Raw genomic sequence first — 21,764 nt, forward strand, 5'->3', positions numbered from 1 at the left:
ACACAGTCATTCACTATGTCTGGCACCTGGGAATGGAATATAAAAAAAACACCAACCCAAACACCCAGGGTGTTGTACATGAGCTGAATTACCCAGTGAGAAATGGTGGAGAAAAGGGTGTGTTACAGCCTCCTCCTGTCTAGCTAGGGCTTACATGCCTTGCTCAGGTTTAGCGGGACATGCTTCTTTTCACTCTGGATTCACAGCCCTGAAAACTTAATTATAGCTTTTCACCTTGCATTAATTAACATGAGAAATGAAGAGACCTCTCTTCAGTCTTCTTTTTCTCCACCCACCCGTTATCCTTGAATAACCCATCACCTGTGGGTTCCTGCTCTCCCTAGGCACAGGGCTGCATTCCTACCAGGGAGAAGGGACCCACGCACAGCCTGGGTGAGGCTGCAGAAGGAGGGTTAAGGCCTCCTTCTGCCAGCTTTTGGAGGGAAGGGAATGTGTTTTGTGTAGCCCAGTGCAAGGGGTGTCGTCTGAGAGACCCTACTAAACCAAGGCAAGCTTCTCCAGTGATGATTCCGAATGTGGGTCCCATCCATGCTGCAGAGGTGCATCCCAAGTTGCCCAGCCCACATTAACCTGGGGCACTTGTGTGTACCTGGGAGCAAAACCCTGGTGTCCAACATGAATGGCATCGCTTCAGAGAGGAGCAAGATGCTGCATTTAGGGACTCACATGACTCACGTGGCCGAAATGAATGGGACTAATAACCTCGCTGGCCACCTCAACCTCCCCAAAGTGTTGCTCCCTCATACACCAGTGGTCCAGAACTGCTGCAGTTTTCAGCCCAGCTGGGGAAGGAGCCAGAGCTGCTCTGCAAGGAGCAGAAACAAAGGCAGTCCAGGAGGTGCTTGGTGTCTGTAGAGCCACATCGCTGTGGGGCAGCACGCCTAGGGCCGCTGGTGGCTTCTCCAGACTGGTAATGTGAAAGCTTCGTCCGCTCTGGTGCCTGAGCTGGAGCCTTGAGCCCCGGATCAGGCACCGAATTGCTTCCCAGGAGGAAAGCGAGCATGGGAAAAACTGCAAAATGGGCAAGGTGGCCTCCATGGGCCTTAAGAGTTTGTAATCAAAGGGCAGAGAAAAGAGTTTCAAAACGTGCAAAAGCGCCCATGACAATCCCCTACCACCGCCATCCTACAAAGCTCTGAAGCAACCTGGATTCCACTTTCACACAGTTGAAACGAAAGTACCTTTCTGCCACCTATTATTTTTAATCCACTTTATAGAAGAGCCTCTGGGCAGAGCCAAGCCGCATTTTCGTTAACGTTTCTCTGCCGTCGGTGCCTTCATCGCCCCGCGGCACGACGGCAGCCGCCGGGGCTGACACCGCCGGGGCTGACACCGCCGCCGCCCGCCGGTCCCCAAAGGCCACCACGCCCTCGGCTCGCCGAGAGCCGCGACTCAGCCGGGACGCGTCCCCGCGGCGTGTCCGTGGCAGGGGCGGGACACCCCCGGCCACACCGGCGGGCGGCGCCGCCAGGTGCGCCCGCCCCGGCGCGGCCCCGGGGGGGCGGCCGCGGCTCCTCGCCCCACCCCGCCGCGCCGGGAGCTCGCCGCCCCCCGGCTGAAGTCCGGTGCCGCCGCGCCGTGCCGCGCCGTGCCGGGGGTGCCGTCACTCGGCGCTTCCAGCATGCTCCTAAGATGGCGGTAGCGGCGGCGGCGGCGGGCGGCGGGGGCGGCCGGGCGCAGCGCAGCGGCTGGCTGGAAGTTTTGGTGCGGGAGCGCTGGCACAAAGTGCTGGCCAACTTGGGCGGCGAGGCGCTGGTGCTGAGCGGCGAGGAGCGCCCCGACGGCGCGGCCCACAACGGCCTGGGCGGCGATGGGGCGGCGTGCCGCGGGGCCGAGGGCGGCGGGGGGCCGGCGGCGGTGCGCACCGCCTTCACCGACCCCCCCGAGCAGGTGCCCGAGGCCGTCTCCAACAAGAAGCGGTGCGTGAAGGTGCTGAAGCAGGAGCTGGGCGGGCTGGGCATCAGCATCAAGGGGGGCAAGGAGAACAAGATGCCCATCCTTATCAGCAAGATCTTCAAGGGGCTGGCGGCTGACCAGACCCAAGCTCTCTACGTGGGCGATGCCATCCTGGCCGTCAACGGCACCGACCTGCGGGATGCCACCCACGACGAGGCGGTGCAGGCGCTCAAGCGGGCCGGCAAGGAGGTGCTGCTGGAAGGTAGGGGCCGAGGGACTGGGGGCAGCCCGGCCGGCAGCACGTCCCGGGGCGGGAGGCTTCGGGGCAGGTCGGCTCTGCTGCCGAAGAGGCGGCGGAGCCGAGCCGGGGGCTGAAGAGGTGCCCTCGGGCTTCTCGTACCGCTCCTCCGGGCGTCTTTCGAGCAGGGAGAGTTTATCCCCCCACACCAACCCCGAGCCGCGCCGCGCCGGGACCCCCGACGGCGTGCCTTAAGGACGCAGCCCTTCGGGAAGGGACGAGCGGGCTGCTGCGGAGCTCGGCTTGAACTTTCTGTCCTCCCGTCCGCCGCCGGAGCCCCGCAGCCCCGTCCGAGCGCGGCCGCCGGAGCCCCCCAGCCCCGTCCGAGCGCGGCCGCCGGAGCCCCCCAGCCCCGTCTCCTCCCGGCGGCGGGCCGGCTCCCAGGCTGGGGGCTCACGGTAGGCGCCTGGCCGACCCCCGCCGGGGCGAGGGATCTTCAGGATCTGCCGCCTGGACGTTCTCGCTGCTTTTCAGTACGAGAAAGGTGGTGGGAGTTGGGTGCCGGGAGAGGAGGGGTTAAAGGAGTAAAGGAGTTCCCTCTGGCCATAAGCGAAGCGCTTGGGGGATTTTCCCCGAACCAGCTCGAAACGCCCGAAACCTCCAGCTGTCCAAATTCTCCCTTGTTCCCTTCCACCACGCCACTCCCGACTAGGGAAGAGGAGGAAAAAGAGGCTTGAATGAAGCTGGCGGTGCCTCACTGGCATATTAACTGTCCCTGCAAAGCAGCGGCTTTCATTTCCTTTCTCAAAGATGATTGAAACAGTTTTGGAAGAAGTAGCCTTAGAAGCTGAGCCCAGAGTAGGGAGCAGACGTGCGTGTGCGCATGGAGGAGGCATGGAGGGAGGGTGTCCCCCAGAACAGGTCGGAGGTTGGGGTGGGCATGAGCAGGAGCAGAGCCAGGTTCTCCAGGACAGCGAGTTCATGAGGAGAGAGGCGTTCACAGGCGTTTAATCCTTTTCTTCTCCCAAGGACTAATTTACTTGCTCCACCTGAGAGAATGAATAGTTTCAGAAATGTCCTTGGCAGATGTTTGATAAAGTGATTACATATTTGCCCAGAAGTTCATTTAACTGGAGGTCAGTGGCATTAGAGGCATGCTGCTGCGCCTTCTTCCCCTGTGCCATCGCCTTCCTCCCAGCCGCAGGCTCTCCCACCTCGCCAGGCCTGTAAGCCCTTTTGGTACCGCACGTTTTTTCACATGTGTCTTTTTGGTGCTGATTCTGAGGAGAAAAGAAGGTACTGCTGCTGGCTGGGAGGTGCAGCTGAGGATCAGCCGTGAAAAACCAGCTGTGGCATAAAGTTAGGGAAAAAGTTAGGGGAGGGAAGGTGAGAAAATGCCATCTACGGTAGTGTATGCTGAGAAACTGTTTCACGGTGTCCACATGACAGTGAAAACTGCGGAGGCGTTAGTGCCCCATGAGGATTTAAGAAGCCGAGGGCAATTGCGTCTCCCCTCCCTGCCTGCCCCGAACCGCTTGCAAGACCTCGTCCCTTGCTGCGGCCGAACCGCTTACAAAGATACTTCTGAAGTCTTAATACGAACTTCGCTTTGAGATGTGAATTGAGGCTGTTGCATCTAAATTCTGTCATGGGTTTGTTTGTGCAGTTTAAGGGCTTCCTGGGGTGCAGGCCTGGCAACAGCTGACCTTTGGTGTGATCTAATGAGTAATGCATATAGTGCTTGCAACGGTCTCCCTCGCCCTGTGTAGTGCCTGCAGTAACAGCACCTGAGCACGCTGCTGCTGCACGAGCCTTTCAAAAACCTCAGTTTTCTTCCTGGTAGGAGCAAAGATGAAGCCCTTTCAGCATGGACTCTCATCACCCTCTTTCTCTCCACGCCTCTCATCATTGCAGCTATTTTCCTGCATGCCTTTGCTCCGTGAAGGCTGATGTTCTGCTGTTGAATTTGTAATTTGTAAATCGAGACCATATTTCAGCAGTCATCCCTATGTAGCCTTAAAATATTCTGACACTGAACTCGGTATTTTGTCCTGCCTTTCTCTTGCTATTTCAGCAAAGTAACCAAAATGAGAGTTGGCCACAGCATTGCCCCGGGAGGTGCTACTCCTTCACCAGGGAACTTCTTTACGTGAATGGCTTGTGTGAACAGGCAGTTTAAAACAATTTTCTGTGATTCAATTTCCCACTTAGAAGCAATTTGTTTAGTACCACAGCCTAAAACCGTCCAAAAGTTTTTTTTTCCCCTTTAAAGTATAGGAGGGAGAGCCTTGATTTTTCCTTTCCTTCCAGACAATAGGAATTTGCCATTTCCTGACTTCTTAGAGAGTATGTATTGCAAAAAAAGCAGCCTGTGCCGAGGCAGGACAAGACACCTGCACAGCTGCTCTCTAGGATCTTTCTCCAATTAACAGAGCAATGTCACATGTGTTTCCAGGGTCGAAATGAAACATTTACATTTTCAGTGAGATTCTGAGACTTGCTTGTGACTTCCAGACCAGGAAAGCCGAATTTGCAAAAGCATGGCAAGGTGTGAAGCATGAGGGGCATGTTTCACGGTGCAGCAGGGCCCTGTGTATTGCCTAATGTGTTGTGCATTCCTAGAAAGGGTCTTACAGTTGAGTATTTCCTAGAGGTTATCAGCAGTGATGATGTGGTCAGTATGTGGTCGGTCAATACGCCCAGCAGCAGCGTGCTGGAGCCTGTCTGTCATATAGTATCCTTCCTAAAATTGCTTGCTCAGTGAGATGAGGCATTTACCAGCTCAGCACTAAACTGTAGTCTCTCCCGCATTCCTGTGCGGAGGGGAAGGGAGTGGAAAATCCCTCCCCAGCCCTCTGCACTGTGTGTGGGTGGCAGGGCTGGCACTGGGGTGGGTGGTGGAAGGAGGAATGTCTGCAAAGAAGGGAAGAGATGGAGCAATGCTTTGTTTTAACACTTGCCCCTTTTGATGCATTGATCATGGTCTCTGAGCTGGTAGAAATGGAAGTGATTTGCTGAAGGGTCAGGGGTGGCACAGCTGCAGTAGCTGTGCGGGTGTAGGGTGGCACAGCTGTAAAGCCCTGTGGGATAGGTCCTGCTCTAAGAAGTTTAATAGGTATCCTGGGTTGTTCTGTCCTCTCATTTTCCACCCTGAAGGATATCATTCTGTTGCAGTCCAGCTACTAAGCTGTAGTTGTATAAATCAGTTCCTTCATACAGGTCTGATCTGTGGGGTTGGCCAGGGTGCCCTGAAAGCAGGTAGGATTTGATAACCCTTGATAAGGCAAGAGGCGACACTGCCATAGGATGAGCTTTAAGGCAGAAGGTTCAAGAGGAGAGAGAGGTGATGGTGAGGAAGGACTTGAGCCCTAAGAAATCCTGCTCTCCTTTTCTGCAAGTATGGACCTCTTGTGCCTGCAGGGTTTAATTTCCTGTGAGTCTTCCGTCACAGCTTGGGCATGGGTGCAGGGGAGTGAAGCAGCCAGTGAGCAGAGCCAGGGGAAGCGCTAGTGTTGGGTTTGTCAGCCCCAGATGGCTTCTCAGGTGTTCAGCACATCAGGATGAAGCTTCTCGCCAGCGTTCAGGAGCACAAAGAATTTCCCTACGTGAGAGACGAGGCAGCCTCCTTGTACAGTGCATATTTGCAGGCGTGGAAGGCAGCTAAAATTATCATGACAGCTATTGTTTGTACAAATAATTTCCCTGCGGTTCTGTAAAACTGGGTCTTCTTAAATAAGCACTTTGGAAAATCAAGCAGCCCCTCTTGTGCATTGTGAAGCACATTACATTCAAGTGACTCTCAAGACACAAAAGGTGTTTGTTTTTATCAAAGCTTCCTAGATAAGAGCAGTCCCTTGGCATGCTCTGTAACCGAGCTGGTTGTGCTTTACTCATATTCTCTGTGTTCGGTGAAAAAATGAAAAATTGAAGTAGCCTGCACTTGTGTCAGACAGGACCCCCCTGCATGATGCTGTATTTGGATGTGGAGAAAATAAAAACACATCAGTGTGGTTCTTGCTAGCTGGCTTCAGGGTGTTTTTTTAGATTGCATCACTTCCTAACTTGTTAAATGTGTGTGAGCGTGCTTATCGTGGCGGGTACACCGTGGGAGAAGGAGCATCTTCTTAGTGTCGCTAGTTTCTTACTGGTTTGGGTGATCCCCAGTTAAGCTGACACAACTGCAAGGCAGGGGTTACAGCTCTCTTGAGAAGTGGCTCTCACAGCCTCTCTGGGTTTGCAGAAATTTCCCGTGGAGAGGCAGCCCCCTGCGTAGTGAATTTTAGCACATGGACAGTGGACTACAGTCATCTTCTGCAGCCTTCTTGGGTGTAATCCACAGCTTTAACGCAATGTAAGAGTAAGCATGGTGCAGTCTGTACCGTGGTAACGTGTGTTATTTTCCAAACAATATTTCTGTAAGAATTGTAAGGATTCTTCCCTTCCTACCCTTTTAAAATTTTCTTTGGATGAGGCAAAGCAATTCTGCCCGTGTGAATTACATGTTGAAATAGTGTAAAATAGTCACGGGCTACTTCTTCGCTGTATTTTTCCATCTTACCTATGTTTTTGTGTTTCTTTCAGTGAAGTAGCAACAACAGATTTCTGGGGGTTAAGAAAATACAATATTTACCCAAGAAAGTGTGTCTCTTGCAAATATAGGGGAAAAATGATGCACAGGGCACTTAATAAGTGCCTATGTGACATAACTACTTACTACAGTCAGGGCTATAAATCTCAGTGATTGCAAATTGTATGCATAGTTATTCTGTACGCTTCCAGTAAATGCAGGGAGAAAACACCTTTTTTTTCTTTTTTGGTGCCAGCAAATATGTAGTTGGGGAAATGCTTTGTACTTAGAGGCTATAGTGCATTTCATAGCCTGCGTAACTGTCCTTGGCACACATTGGTTTGAAAGTGAAATTGAAAGGGAAAGGAGCAGGTAATCTTATTCTCAAGAACACCAGGTCTAAGCAGTCCTGGAGAATCTCAGTTTTGATTGTTTCAGCTGCCTGCGGCTGATGGGGAAGCTTGAGTGGGAACACTTGATGTGTCTTTCATTGATTAGATTAGATTACAAGCTAATTTAGCAGTCCAGACAGTCTGTATCACCTTTCACAGATAAGAATCAGTACAATCTCCTTGCAGTAAATCTGGTACAAGACCTCTTTTTCAGTTACTGTAAAGAAAATAAGGCAGTTGTGGGCAACACATTCCTGGATTTCTTTGGAACAAGTGTAGGGTTCCCCCTCAACCCACCTACTCTGGAAATCATTCTTCCTTAGGACTTAGTACCAGCTGCTTAAGGGTGCTTAGAAGATTAAATATGTATAGGGATCTGGGGTTTAATTGCATACACAGAGTCTACATGTTAAGTATCATTAGAAAAAAAAAAAAAAGTATTTTTTAAAATCCCAGCAGTAATTCCTTTGTGGAAAATGAAATTGAAAACTTAGTATAACTCTTTGAAGAATCTTTAAACCATTAGAGTAAAATTGAAAGGTGAAGGCTTTTGCTGTAGTTAATGAAAGAGTGTTTGTACCTTAATTTTGCCATAGCAGATGCCTTTTCACTGAAGGCCAATCCCACCCTGCTAGGAAGGCATTTTCACATGGGTGATCACTGGCCTCTCCCCATCCCGGCCGCCCACTGGTGTTGGGTCAGAAACACTCGCTGCACGTTCGTCCAGAGGGAGCTGGTGAGGAGTCTCTGTAATTCAAACCAGATTTTGGATCTGGGACAGCCCAATACAGCTGTTGATCCCAATAGGTTGGTGGCTTCAGATATAGGTTGGGAAGGACTGTTTTTATTTTTTTTACTTTCTTAATCTCACTGTTTTTAGAACACACTGTGTGGAGCTTCTCCGGGTAGTAATTTATCTGTAAATTTGACTTTAAGTATAGCATCCATTTGTGTGCATTCAGAGTTCATAAGTGTTGGAGAGTTTACTGTATCTATTTGTAATCTGTTCCAGTGGTCACTTACTTCCAGGCTTTAAGAACACATTATTTCCATTCCATTTTTCTAATTTAGATTTCTGATCAAAGGATTATTTTGTACTTTATTCTGCAAGATTATGTTGCCATGGCTACTTGTTAGAATTGGTGCAGCTACTTCAGTAGAAGGGAAATTGGAGGAAACAGTAGTTTAAGAGAGCAAAAGCATGTGTAAATTAACAAAATATGATGGGAACAAAGCTGTCCCAGCAGTGCTTGGGAGACTCTGGCTTTCCAAGTATGAAAAAATTCTTCAAGCATCTCAGATAAATAGTTGGTGAAGAAGGGACAGTAGTGGCGAGTTACTGGAACGTGCAAAAAGTCTTTTAGCTATATATCATATCAGGTTTGGGAGTAGCCTATGTAACACAGTTTTGCTGGCCTTGATGTGGTGGGTGGGGGTGAGTGAGATTAATCTCTCTCACTGCCTCCCAACCCACTGCTGGTCTCACTACGGCAGCTGGTTGTGAAGTGAGCTTCGCTTGGCCCAGCAATGTCACCTCTCCAAAACCTTAAACTATGTCAAGCAGAGAAAAATACTGCTGTCAGTGTAAGCTGTGTCTGCACTAAGGGGCTTTGCCAGGACATCTGTACTTTGAGCAATCAGGGGGAGCATCGTACTGTTGTGGCGGATTGGGAAAGAGCTAGGGCTCTGAACAGTAGGAATAAATAGTCTGTTTTGGCAGGGACACAAAGCTCGTTGCAGAGATGTGAAGGAACATCAGGGGAGTGGCAGCATTTGGTACATGCCTTGAGGAGTGTCACTGCAAGGAGGGAGTTAGAAGATGTTAGTGGTGAGGCATAGCTGATTTGGGCTAGAGAAGTTTGTGAGAAACTACAAGGTATGTAGAAAGTGTTGGAATGCTACTTGTCGCTCATGCTATGTGTTGGAAGGTGTGTTATGAGCCATCTTCATGCTCTTAAACAGATGATTGTCAGCTGCTGTTCTGCAGGACCAAGAAAGCTGCTCTATGAGGCTTGATCGCCATGCTCTAAAAGATGGCTAATGGCCCCGCCTTCTGTGCCTTGCACTCCTGGAAGACAGAGGATTCATTGAAATGATGGCATCCAGCACCTTGTGCGAGTCTCAGGGTACAGCAACACTGGGTAAGGAACTAGGACACAAAGTTTTTTACATAACTCTGCTTGCAGGAGAACTTGGGAAAAGACGGAACTGGTTTGTCCATCACCCACTTAGCTATCAAAACATGCTTTTCTCCAGAATATAAGTTAACAAACTTGCTTACAAAAGGTTTAATCAACTGTGACTAGCCCTTCAGATTGCTTCACCACTGGATACTGCCTTGCTGTTGGGTTAAATTTGTTCCTTCATGTAAATTGAATTAAGGGACATCATTTCTGCATAACTCTTTGGCAGACTTGAATTTCTGTCTGCTGCTACTGTACACTTCTGTTATGGTCTGGCTTTAATTTTGTCTGTCTGGAACTTGAACTACTGAACTGGTTAAGGCTTTCACGGCGGATATACTAAGGGCACGACACAGTAGGTCACTGCCAAAGCAGCACATCTGTATTGTAGCAATTGGGTAAAATGGAATTCTTAATTGTAAGGAAATGAGCCAGAACTGTAGATGTGGAGAAACTGTCTCTGATTAGAAATGATTAACGTACACACTCCTTCTAAAAATGTTGTGCAGCTCTTTGCTGAACTGTTGGAAATCGTGGTCGTTGGCACAGCTCTAAAAGTCATTGAAACCATGGCTGTGGCTCTGTTTATTCCTCGCTGTTCAGGGACATTGCCTTCTAAGATGACATGTATTCGAGCAGTGAGTCTGCTTCAGGCAGCACACAGGTAACGCGCGCGCGTGTGTGAATAGCTTCTGTTCACTTTAATGGCATGAATTAGTGTAAATTCCTGCTATGGTGTAAGTATCTGAGAAACAAGATCCTTTCTTGACAGTACCTGAAAGTTAGACACGTATCATAACATGAAAATAAAATGAAAAAAAAAATTATTTAAAGGAACAGTATCAGGATATAAATTCTCTGCTGGCAAAGGCGGCACAACTTAACCGATTTGCTCCAACAGATAACACAACCTCATGGGACTATTTATTAGCCTCATGTGCCCTTTCAGGGAAATAGGGCCATTAGTTAAGCTTTATGTTCCATTTGGCATAGGCATATTCCGCTGGTGCAATACACATAATCTAGTTATGAGAGAGTATTGAAAGCTATACCACAGAAACCACATATCTCCACTCTTGTCTGAGTTATTTCAATAATAGCTGTTTCCAGGATGATTTACTATACTAACACGTGTGTTTCTACTGCTGTTGGCTCTGATTCTGCAAGCGGAGCAAGAGGCATCTGGGTGAAGGTGAAGAGGTTGGAGAGGTTTAGTGTTATCCAGCACGTGGCTTATGAGGCTGCGTTAAGCTAATAGTTTTAACTCAGACAGTGAGAGCTGATCTGTTTATCCTGAAATTTGGGCTTCAGTCACTGCGAAACAGCCTGGAAGGACAGAGCCAGTGGTGCAGCTGGCAGGACAGCAGTGGCAGACGTGATTTCCCTCATAGCAGGCAGCTTCCCACTGTTCTTACTCTTGCCGGGCAGGAGCCAAAGGGATCCTGTTCTTGCTGACAGGAAGCCAAAGGAGGGATTTAATTATTGGATGTTCAGGAGTATTTTCCAGGAATGAGGTGAGCAGGATTTGCCTTCAGAACTTGCTGCTTGAATTCTTTGAGGGGTTTTATTTGGTTAGTTTGGGGTTTGTTGTTTTGGTTTTTTCTTTTTTTTTTGGGGGGGGGGGCTTGTTGTGGGATTTTTTTGAGTTAGTTTTTGTTGTTGTTTTTGTTGGGGATGCTGTGTACAGAAAAAAAAGGCTTCCAAATTACCACTGTTTCCCAAAGAACACATTATCCTTGGTAACTGTCTGCCCCTTTTGATTTATTTGTCCTCTGTCATGCAGTGGCAGCCTCCATCAGCGATGTGTGGCTGGGATGGAGGGGTGTCCCTGGTGAACCAGCAGGATTCTTGTGGGATTACCTACCATATAAATACGTACCTAGGCGCAGAGACACACACCGCAAGACGTATTTATGTACATACTTCTGTAACAAACAGCCCCATCAACAAGGCATTCCTTGTTTGGGGCTTGACCTTCAAATGTGCTTGAAGCTAGCATGGTTGTACTAACTTTAGGCTGCTGGGGCTTTGCCAGCTCTGGAGAAGCTGAGCTGATGCCTGTGTTACCTGTCAGGTCTCTCCACTGCGAGGGTGGCACGGTGGGCTGTCCTGGCTCAACACTGCACAGCGAGGCTTTACATATTGCACCCCTGGAAAGCCTCTTCCAGAGCAGGGGATGTAGCTGGTTGTGAGCTCTGTTGAACAGTCAACAAGATGTGCTTACTGCAAGGAGGGGAGCCAGCTTCAAGCTGGAATGACTTGGGTGGTGACAGCAAGCTCTTTGTGAAGACCTCCAGGTATTATTACTCTGCTTTGCCTAAACTAAACCCATCTAGATTTTAGATGATCAGGTAAATGGCCAATCAAAGTGTTAACATAGCTCAAATTCTTCAAACAGCTGAGGAAGTCTTGAGCATGCTGGTGGAGAGAGACACAAGCAACACTTAAACCTGCTGACAGACCTCAAGGTGCTACAGATGCCACAGCTAATCTGCTTGAAGGCACTGTTGCTTTCATGGCATTTACTGCCTTCTTCTTTGCAGGGGTAGCAGTTGGGTTACAAGCTGATGCCGGGATGTTAGTAGACACAGCTTTTGTCTGGCCCCAGGGAGGAAATCTGTATTCTTGCCTTAAAAAAGCTCATAGGAGCTTCAATCGTCTTCATGTTTGTGGAATGCTGGGGAAGTGTCTGGCCAAAAAGGCAATAAAAGAAAACAGCATTTTAATTCAGGAAGAATGCAAGTGAAAGAAACTAGTATTAAGAAGTTCCCAGTCCATTCAGTGAATGGCTGTCTGTATAAATAAGCCAGACCTATGTGATGTACGAGGGCAGGTCATAAAGAAAATGTTGCAGTAACGAACTAGTTGAATTTCCACTTAACACATTAAAATCACCCCTGAAAAGATCCATTAAGGAAAGCCATAAACTGAAGTTCTAAGAGGTGGTGTGTAAAATATTCCTGAAACTAAAAATGATCCTCTGTCAGTTTTATGTTTTCTTTTCACTGTGTTATATCTCTTTTAATAAACATTTGGGATAGACTATCAAGAGAGCAGCGCTTTGTCTGTGAAGCTTGAGGAAATAAATAGTGAGTCTGGGCATGTTATAAATTTCACCCAATAAAAATAAACTTAAATTGATTCTGGGTTTTGCCTGTGTAAGGACTGCTATGCTAAGACCATTCAGTGTTGATCTTGGTTTATATATATATTGAACTTTTCTGACAGGCATACCTTGAAATGTTAGTATTTAATGCTTGAGTTTTCATTCAAGTACTGCCAGAGCTTTCTTTTTATGTGCATAAATAGTATTAAGACCTTAGAAAGTTTTTAGGTTCACTCTCTTAACAAAATACTGAGGAACAAATACCTTTTTGTTCTTGAGGGAGGAAAGGATGGGTTGACTTGACAACACACAAGTTTCTATGGGAATCTTTATGATGTTTTAATTTGAAATGGCATTTTATATTTAAAAAGAAAGCCCTTTGCTTTCAAAAGGCTGATTTGAACTTGCATTTTAAAAGTTTTCTAAGCAGAATCTTCTATGTGGAATAGCAGAGAATTACCTGATGTACCTTCTCTTCTTGGAAAATCTTTACAATCGTCATATTTATCAACAGGAAAATTCCATGGCCAAAAAGTTTTTACCAAATCAAAGCAGTATTTTTTTCCCATCTTGTTAAAATATGTCGCTCATTTCTATAAGTGCAGGTATTTGTTCTCTGGAAAATTTAGACACGCTGTTCTTCTTAATCACTTTTTTCTGTTACTTTTCTGTCAATGAGCACATTGTACGAGGTGGATAAGGATGTATATTTGGTATGAGCCAAGACAGATAACGTTTCCAGTGGAGAAGTCAGAAGTGATATATTACACGAATTCCTGTAAGGCATTTGTGTCTGATCTTTTCAGTTAGTCATACTTCTGGGAGTATGCTTCCTTGTTTCTGTGAAACAGTAGAAGCCTTGAATACAGAGGGAAATGAGGAAGGAACTTCTTGTATCTCTAAAATTTGCCTAAAATAGCTCTTCTAGGTGTAATTTTAATATCTCCTCAATGCAGCTGAAAATTAAATTGGCCCACTACCTTTTTAGCTTTTGCTGTATTGAAGACTTTGTGTAGAACTGTATGTATATGAAGGAATCAAGACATGTTCATGAAACCCTAAGAGGTGGGAAATTATTTCTATGGGGGAATATGTGATGCATTATTTTGTTTCTTTATTTTCCCTTTTTTCTTTCTTTCTGTTCACTGTTGCATTGGCTGATGTTGGTTTAGGAATGCCTTTAAGTGTAGCTGTTTAATTCCAGAGCTGACCTAGTCCTGGTGTGGGCACAGCTATAAATGTCTATCACCAATATTACATGGGCACAAGGTACAAGTGGGTACGCATGTAAAGTATACGCCGTGAGCTTGCATGCATGTTGTAACATGCATTTGCTCCTATCCAAGACAGAATTTGTTTGTTGTCAGTGCTATGCAGCTTAGGTTAATTGTTCTATGAAAATGGAAATAAAGAGAGTCTTGATTATACCTGCACTGAAGGAGTCTCTGGGTTGATTCATTTGCTGGAGTGCTTCACAGGAGGCTGCACCTGCAATTTTGGTTTTTCTCAGTGTCTGTGTTCTTCACCTGGACCCCACCATCCATGTCCAGCTGTCTGCAGCAGAGCTATCAGCAGTGAGCAGGCGTTGGCCAGGCTGGTGGGGACGAAATGCTGTTTGCTAGAGAGTGCTGAGGAAAGAGTGAACGTGGAGCAGAAGGTGGGAGAGCGAAAGCTGCCTCCTGCTCAAGTTGGCATGAATTTCCCATTGATTTCAGTGGGATTAGGATATTTTTTAGCAGGCAATATTGGCATAAATCACTGATGGGAAAAATAAAGATGCTGATGCGGCTTTATCCTGTCTCTGATACCTACTGCATTAATTCTCCTTTAAAATAATATGGACAGATCTTTGGTCCTTACTGGGTGTTGACTCATTTCTCTGGCTTCCTGCATGGCTGAAAAGACCTGCTCGCAAGCACTTCAGCTGAGGCTCTGTGTTAACACGCTGCTTTACTGTGCTTCGCAAACCTGACTCCATACTCCCCCTCCATAACCCTTTCGGCTTGTCCCCCTTCCTTTCCCAGTCTCCCAAAGCCCGATGAGTGAAAGCATTGTGGCAGCAGTTCAGTCTCTGAGTTCAGTCATTTTAAGCAATAATACTTAAACAACTGTTATTTCTTAATCTACTGTTCAGTGCTAATCACAAAGGTTGAATAATTCAGCACAGTCAGACCCGTGCCTGAGCTTTGGGTCTTTGTCTCAAGTTAGAAAAGCATCAAAATGTGACTTCTGCAAAACTCCAAGGTTTCTTTTAAATTCCAGGGTGACAAATACTGTATCAACAGCTTTCCAAAGGATGCTTCAGGTTTTCTTTCTCATTCCGAGCTAAAAGCTCTGACCTCTGTAATAGCAGAGACACGGTAAAAATAATGTTTAACTGGGAGCAGGAAGCAGTCATTGTTTTTGGTGACCACAAAAATGTAGTTTCAGGTGAAGGCTGGTTTGTACAGTTATGTTTTTCTCCAAAAAGCTGCACCCAGCAGGAATTTGACCTCTTTCCTGTTGAATGGGAGGTTTGTAAGTGCCCTCCTGCCCTGTCTGTAGTGCTGTCAGTGTGCACATGGTTCTCCTGGAGAAATTAGAATTTGCTGCTACCTTGGTGCCACTGCAGTGTATAATGCCAGACTGTGACAGTCATCGAATATTCTGGTTGTGCAGAGTACACCAAGCCCAAAATCTCTGCCTGTCTTCCCCCTGACACGACAACACAGTGCTCTTCTCTCCCCTGATTTTTTTGGATATCATTCCCCTCCTTTCTGGCTTCTGACTGCATCATTCAGGATGCGAGGCAGCATCAGAAAAAGTTTGATGTTTATCAGCCTGATTATGCAGAAGAGCCTGCAGTTGTAGCTTAACAAGTAATTGCATAATCAAAATGTTAGCTTGCTGACTTTATGCTGGCTGGCTGCTTTTTGTATCTGAACTCTGGCAGATTCCTGCTGGGGTTGGACACTGTGTCTGGGTAGGCTTCATCAGCTGCTGATGGCCACCTGGCGAGCAGCCAAACCTGATGGTTTTCTTTACATCTAAAGAGGTGCAAAGTTGCAACCACAGTTTGAGAGTGATTGAAAAGTGACAGAACTGGTATCATCACAAAACATCAACTGCAAGCCTGCTGTATTTTGTGTCTGAGGTCTTGGGAGAATTTGGGTTACCTCTGGAGCCCTGAGGTCTCCAGGTCTGGAATGCAACTCAATGACCTTGTGGGTTTTTTTTTTTCTTTTAAATATAGGCATCATTAGAAAATACAGTGAGTTAAAACTAACCCCTAATTTTAAACCTGTAATCATAGCTTTAGAAAAGAGCTGCAGAGAAGGCCCTTACAGCATTACATGAAGAATACCCAGTTGAAGTATATAATAACTGATTCAGAAAAGTCAAGTGAGGTGCACCTCTGCAATGATAACTTCATGCTTTTTGAACATTATTTCCTTGATAAGATAAATGCTTGGAAAAGAATAATGTGAGTCTAATTCAACAGGCACTTCAGCTGCAGTGCCCCTGGCATCGGCTTCTCTGGGGTTCAGTTCTGGCTGAAGGTTCCCTGTAGTGCAGCCTGAGCCATCTGAATAGACCTGCTGAAGATTGGTATGAGCTGCAGTGGCCAAGGAGGCTGAAGAGGGCCTGTCAGCCTCAGGTTGCTCTGGGAGAGGTTTGCTTGTGTCCCAGAACAACATTCTACCGTGTACGTGCGTGTCCTGTACAGCACTGAGGTGGTGGAGGGGAATGAGCCGCAAGGGGCAGTGGCAGCCCACCTCGGGCCAGCCTTCCCCATGGCTGCCTGGCTGGATCCACAGCTCCTGTGCACAGGTACTCCTTGAAAGTGCTTACAGAGCAAAATTAGGTCATCCCGTCCCTTCAGCCTTGAAATAAATATTGTATAATAATATTATATGAAAATAATAATACATGAAATTATTCTGCTTCGCAGGCTGAAGCGGGGTGGGCAGGGAGCAAGGACAGGCAGAATGCCCTACTCAGTTCTCTGCAGTGTGTGTGTAGGCTGAAGTTTAGTGTGTGCAGGCTCCTCTCTATGCCCCAGTCCTGTAACTGTAGATCCAGATGTCCTCTGCATAAATCAGATGTCTTAATATATTCCATTGAAGCTAAGTTTGGGTAAGGCTGTGCAAGACAAAGACCTGTGATTTTGTTTTTCCTCTCCTGTGGGCATACGAGTCCTGACTGCACTGTATAAAGCTGCTTGCTGTTAAGCCTGTCACTGGTCAAGGTGAGGAGAAAAAGTGTTCACGTTTTTATTATCATTCCTCCCTCCCAACCTACGCTGCACCAAAACAAACAAGCAAATGGTAGTGACTGCCGAGGAGCAAAGTGCCATTTTGCAGATCATAGCTTTTACTGCTGGAAAAAACATAGCCATGTTTAACTTCTTTTCAAAAAGTGGTGATGTTGAATATACAAATTAAACTTCCAATTTACACAGCTGAGATTTTCATTAGCACTTCACACAATTATTCTCAAAGTGCAACATTTTGAAATAATGACATTTGCTAGGAACATTCTGGGGAAATGGGACAGCACTTGAGCTTTTACCCTTCCCCCTTTGATGCCAGCCCGTGTCAGGCCAGCGATGGGAGCCAGGCGGGAGGACTGCAGCCAGCTCTGAACAGATCAGCCTTTGTATCCGAGGCACAAACGTCCCTCTTCTTTCGGAGGGAATGTGCAAAACGGGTTCTGACCCAGCGCGACCGGCTGTTTGCAGCTTATCTTATTCAGCAGGACAGAGAACAAGTGCCGCCTCTGCGTCCTTGTTAAAACACTGCTGCAGAGTGAACCGTCGAGCAGGCAGTTAAACAGTTCCAGTCATTATAAGCCAAAGTTTAACATCGGCCATAAGATATTTCAGCTGTGTCACAAGACTGCCCAAGTTGCTTCCTCTGCAGAGGTTTTCTCCTCCAGTTAGAGGCTCAGAGGTGCTTCGCTGCCCTGGAGCACTGAGTGGTGCAGAGGTGCAGTGGTGCCCAGCAAAGCCTCTGCTGGCTGTTTCTTTTTCTGGTGACTTAAGTCTTCAAGTGTTTAGTGGGAATACCTCTTGTGGGAACAAGTTAGCAACAACTTAGTAGTCAATGACTACAATGACTGAGGATGAGAGGAAACGGCCTCAAGTGGTGCTAGGGGAGGGTTAGGTTGGATATTAGGCAAAATCTCTTCACCAAAAGGGTTGTCAGGTGCTGGAACCGGCTGCCCGGGGAAGAAGTCGTTGAGTCACCATGCCTCGAGGTATTTAAAAGACTTGCAGATGTGGAGTTTAGGGACTTGGTTTAGTGGTGGACTTGGCAGTGTCAAGTTTACAGTTGGACTCAGTGATTTTAAAGGTCTTTTCCAACCTAAATGATTCTGTAATTCTATGACGAAAGAATGGTAACAACTTCTGCCATTATTTGTTACTTCAGAAGATGTGCCCCCATGAAATTTAGGAGGGGACCTGGAATTGATGTAAAGAGTCTAATTCTGCCCTTTTCCTTTGTATGATGCCTTACATTGATACTATTCAAGTGCTTGGTCTTTTTACTAGTCCTAATAAACTCTGCTCAACTTAAGTTACTTCCCAGGACCCAAGAGCTAGTCACAGATTTTCCTGAGCGTGGTGTAGCTTACAGCACCTCTTACTATCAGCAGCAGAGAGGTGGGATGTCTGGGAGCATAGTGTTAGGCTTTGCCAGTGTTGTTAGTATGACTCCTTTGGCTTTATCTCAATTACCCATCAGAGGAGGATGATGCATAAAAGCTGTTGCTATCCAGAGCACTGCTCACCTGCTGCAACAGCTGGGATTGCCTGTCTTTACCACTTAGCCTGGCACTTTGTAAGCTGCAAAGGTTAATTGGGATGAAACTACTGTAGCAAAGTGTGAACTGTTTCCATCACCAGGGCCAATACTTTTCACACCCTACCCACCATATAGACAGTGTGGTCTGATTTCTGTGTTTGCTAGTTCTCCTCCAGATCCTCCTACCTCAGTTAATGACATGGATCCAGGCTTGGACGTGAGCAGCCATGGAGCTGGAGCCTACAGGAGATATATATATCACCTCCAAATGTTCTCAGTGTTTTTATTTGCAGCAAAGGTGATGGGCTGTGAGAGGTGGGCCCAGTGGCTGGCTGCCAGCAAAGGCAGTAGTATAAATGCCTAGTAATACTGATTTGAAATCAAGTGCTGAAGCAGCTTTGTGCTGGGGGCAAAGCCCCTTCTTTGTTCCTCTAGCTCACTTGTTAGAGACTGATCCTTCTCTGCTTCTCAATGGTTGTGGTCTGGTCTGGGCTTCACCAAATAAAGCCAAGCAAAACATGCCTTTTCAGGTCTAGTAGTTGGCATGTTCGCTTCTGGGTCATGATTTTTGATGTTCATACTATACAGGTAACAACAAAGGGGAAATGCACTCGTGATACCTTGGTGTGAGGGGTCCTGGCTGTGATCTTCATCATTCCGAGGCAGAGGAGTGCTGAGCCAGCACAAGACTGGATTGTGGCTGGAATGCTGTCATCACCCACCAATATTTATTATATCCCATGGGGCAGAAGGGAAAATGCCCGACTGATACCACCTGCAACTGCCAGGGAAATCTGTCTCCTTGGTAGTTTCAGACCTTGCTGGGCTCCCTGGGAGCATCTTGCAGCCAGACTACAGCCCAGGCTTCTAGGTAGACTTTAATTTGCTATCAAGAACTATCATAGTAACGGCATAATTTTTTTTGAAGGAGCTATGAAAGGGATGTTGTTGTCTTAGCATTCAGCAAGTGCAGAAAAGAGCCCTTTACTTCTTAAATTTTGACGTCCTTGAGTAATTGTGAGGTATGCTAACAGGGAATGCGTTTTAACAAGGGTGCAGAGCTAGAGGCCACAAGAAGTGAAATCTTAATCTAGGCTCTCATCAAGCTGTGAAAAGGCATTTGACTTTGTTTTGAGGGGTAATGTATGGGATACAGTCTTTGCTCTTAAAGGAACATATCTAATTGGTTTGGGCTTTTGGTTGAAAGGATAAGTAACTCTCCCTTTTCCTCTTTTTTTATTATTTTATATTTATTAAATGGACTTGCTTGTATCTTTGAGTGCTGCCTTTTGCTGGCTTTATACTGTGCCTTTTTACTGACTGTGCAGTGACCTTTGCCATCTCCAAAATCTTAATTTCTAATTCTTAATGTTAGAAGGTAATAGGCAGATAAAGGTGCTTGTGATTTTGCTTTTGTTTTCCCCTTTCTTGGGAGTGTTCAGACCTCTAGAGAGGATTCCTCTCCTTTTAGGCATTTAGGCTAGGCTGAGCATCCCTGCTATCAGGATGGGCAGCAGAGAGAGAAACAGGCTGAGTGGTCTCTGGTAGATGCCACTCTTCCTCCTCACTTACTATAGGGATTCTAGCTTGGCTTCCAGTTATACCTCCTAAGTGATTAAAGTTATGTGACATAGATCCCTCCCTTTCCAACTTTTTCTTTGCGACCTGAGGACAGTTCTTTATTTCTTAGTCCTTACTCAGTTATGTGGTTCTCAAGAATCGGGATTTTGAAGGAAACAGAATTTGTGCAGGGCAGGATACAATCTGAAGAGCAGAAATTGCTACATGTCTTTGTTGCAAGTAATACATAAATAGAGCATATATACTCTTTGAGAATATTAGCGTGTAACTGCGTGGTACGTTGGCCTTGGCAAGAAACTTGCATAAGAAAAGCCCATCCCTGTGCTGCAGTGCACCTCTGTGGCTGCCTCTGTTTAACTCTGCAATGCCACACCAGAAGCAGATTAATTTAAAATAACATGGGCTAAAGGTGTGCTGCAGAAAAGATGTCATCTCTAATGCTTGGTTTTTTGGTGATGGAGTTTATAGGCAGACCTGAAAGCGGTTGTGCTGGCAGAAGGGAGATGTGGGCTCCAGCATGAGCCAGGAGAAGTGCTGAGGCCAGAGGAGGAACCCAGTGAGGTGGTTTTGTCACCGTAGCCAATGTGTTGTGAAACTGCAGCCTGAGCTGAGCGGGACTTTCCTGCCCTCCTCCTGGCCTCGGCAGCTCATTCCTGCTCCTCCACCTGAGCTCTGACAACTGCTCCCCTGTGGTCATGCTGCGTGTTGGGGTGCTCCAGGTCCCCAGGCCATCTGCTTGGGTGGCAGCAAGGCCAGGGGAAGGTTCAGTCATTAGAGGTCCCTTTTGGGGGGCAGCTTATCTTTAAGATCCATGTAAAACTGTTGTAAAACTCCACCCATCGTGTTGAGGCTTGTCTTGTTATTGTCAACATGAAATGGATGAAATCTGGCCATGGTGAAACCAACTTCAAATATTCAGTGATGGAGCAGGGCCAGGATCTCTCCTGCTGTTGGAAATTGTGCCACAGTTGAGAAAAAAACAACCCTTGTTTTTTGGAAAGTGCTAGACTTCCATGTGACAATCTTGAATTTCCAGTGTTAATTGTGTCAACTACAAGTTAAAGTGTGCTTTTTATCTGCTTTGTATTCTGCCTATCCCAGCTTTTATACAACCTTGTGTTGCTGCATAAAGGATTGATAAAAATCTTTCATACAGGCTGTCTCCTGGATTGTGTGTAGGAGTGGGAAAGTCTGCAGAAGTTAAAAGTACCTGCTCTGAACAAAGGCTGGGTTGATTTGATAGCAGGAGGGATGATGTTACAGTTGAAGTGAGGACCAAGAGCCAGAGTGAGTGGGTGAGAAGAGGGACAGCAGAGTCTTGTTGTGCCCAGGAGCAAAGCACAGACAGGAAGGGAATCTGAAGTGTAGCCCCTTTACTAGTATACACCTGGCTTAGGGAGTAAATGCATTTTATTCATTAATTGCTTTATGTACAGATAATGCCTTAGTTTGTGCTCTCGCTAGCCATGCATAGACATGTCTTAAAAGCTTCAAGTTCCTGGGCATGCTAAATTTGGTCCAGACTACGCAGCTGATCACACATTAAGTGTGGGACTTCTGTGATACTTTTAGTGCTTGCATGAGTCTCAGATCTAGATGACTTGTTCTGCGCTAAACCTGACCGCGCTGTATTTGCTCTGCCTTGAGGCCATTTAATTACTTTGACTTTCCTAGCCATTTCACAGAGCTATTGCTGTTTGAGTTGCTTTGTGAGTTCTGCAACCTTTCCAAATGCTGTAGTTTATTTATGTAAGATTTTTTAATATACTATTCCCCTATGTGTACAGTCCCTGTCCTATTAGTAACCAATTTAATTTTTTTAACCTGTTGCTCATAATTTCCTTTGTTTATACCTTCTTCCTTCTGAGTCTTGGTGACTCCAACCTAAATGTGCTGGTTCTTCACACCTCTAGCAGTATTTTGCTCCGTTGCATGCTCTTCCAACATATTAATCTTGCAATGCTACTCAAACTACCAGGTGTTGGAGTCCTTGA

The 21,764-nt window shown here is 46.6% G+C and overlaps 1 protein-coding gene across 1 annotated transcript in view; it reads left to right on the forward strand.

The window, feature by feature from the left end:
* The first annotated feature begins 1,528 nt into the window (after positions 1–1,528).
* The window catches only part of SNTB1 (syntrophin beta 1), a 118,490-nt gene continuing 98,254 nt past the window's right edge, over positions 1,529–21,764 (forward strand). Inside the window, exon 1 of the mRNA XM_064442165.1 lies at positions 1,529–2,179. Coding sequence (XP_064298235.1) covers positions 1,654–2,179 — 526 coding nt within the window. The 5' untranslated portion in view covers positions 1,529–1,653. The remainder of the gene's footprint in view (positions 2,180–21,764) is intronic.

The sequence above is a fragment of the Phalacrocorax carbo genome, chromosome 2 (assembly GCF_963921805.1).
Source record: "Phalacrocorax carbo chromosome 2, bPhaCar2.1, whole genome shotgun sequence".
In the NCBI taxonomy this organism is placed as follows: Eukaryota; Metazoa; Chordata; class Aves; order Suliformes; family Phalacrocoracidae; genus Phalacrocorax; species Phalacrocorax carbo.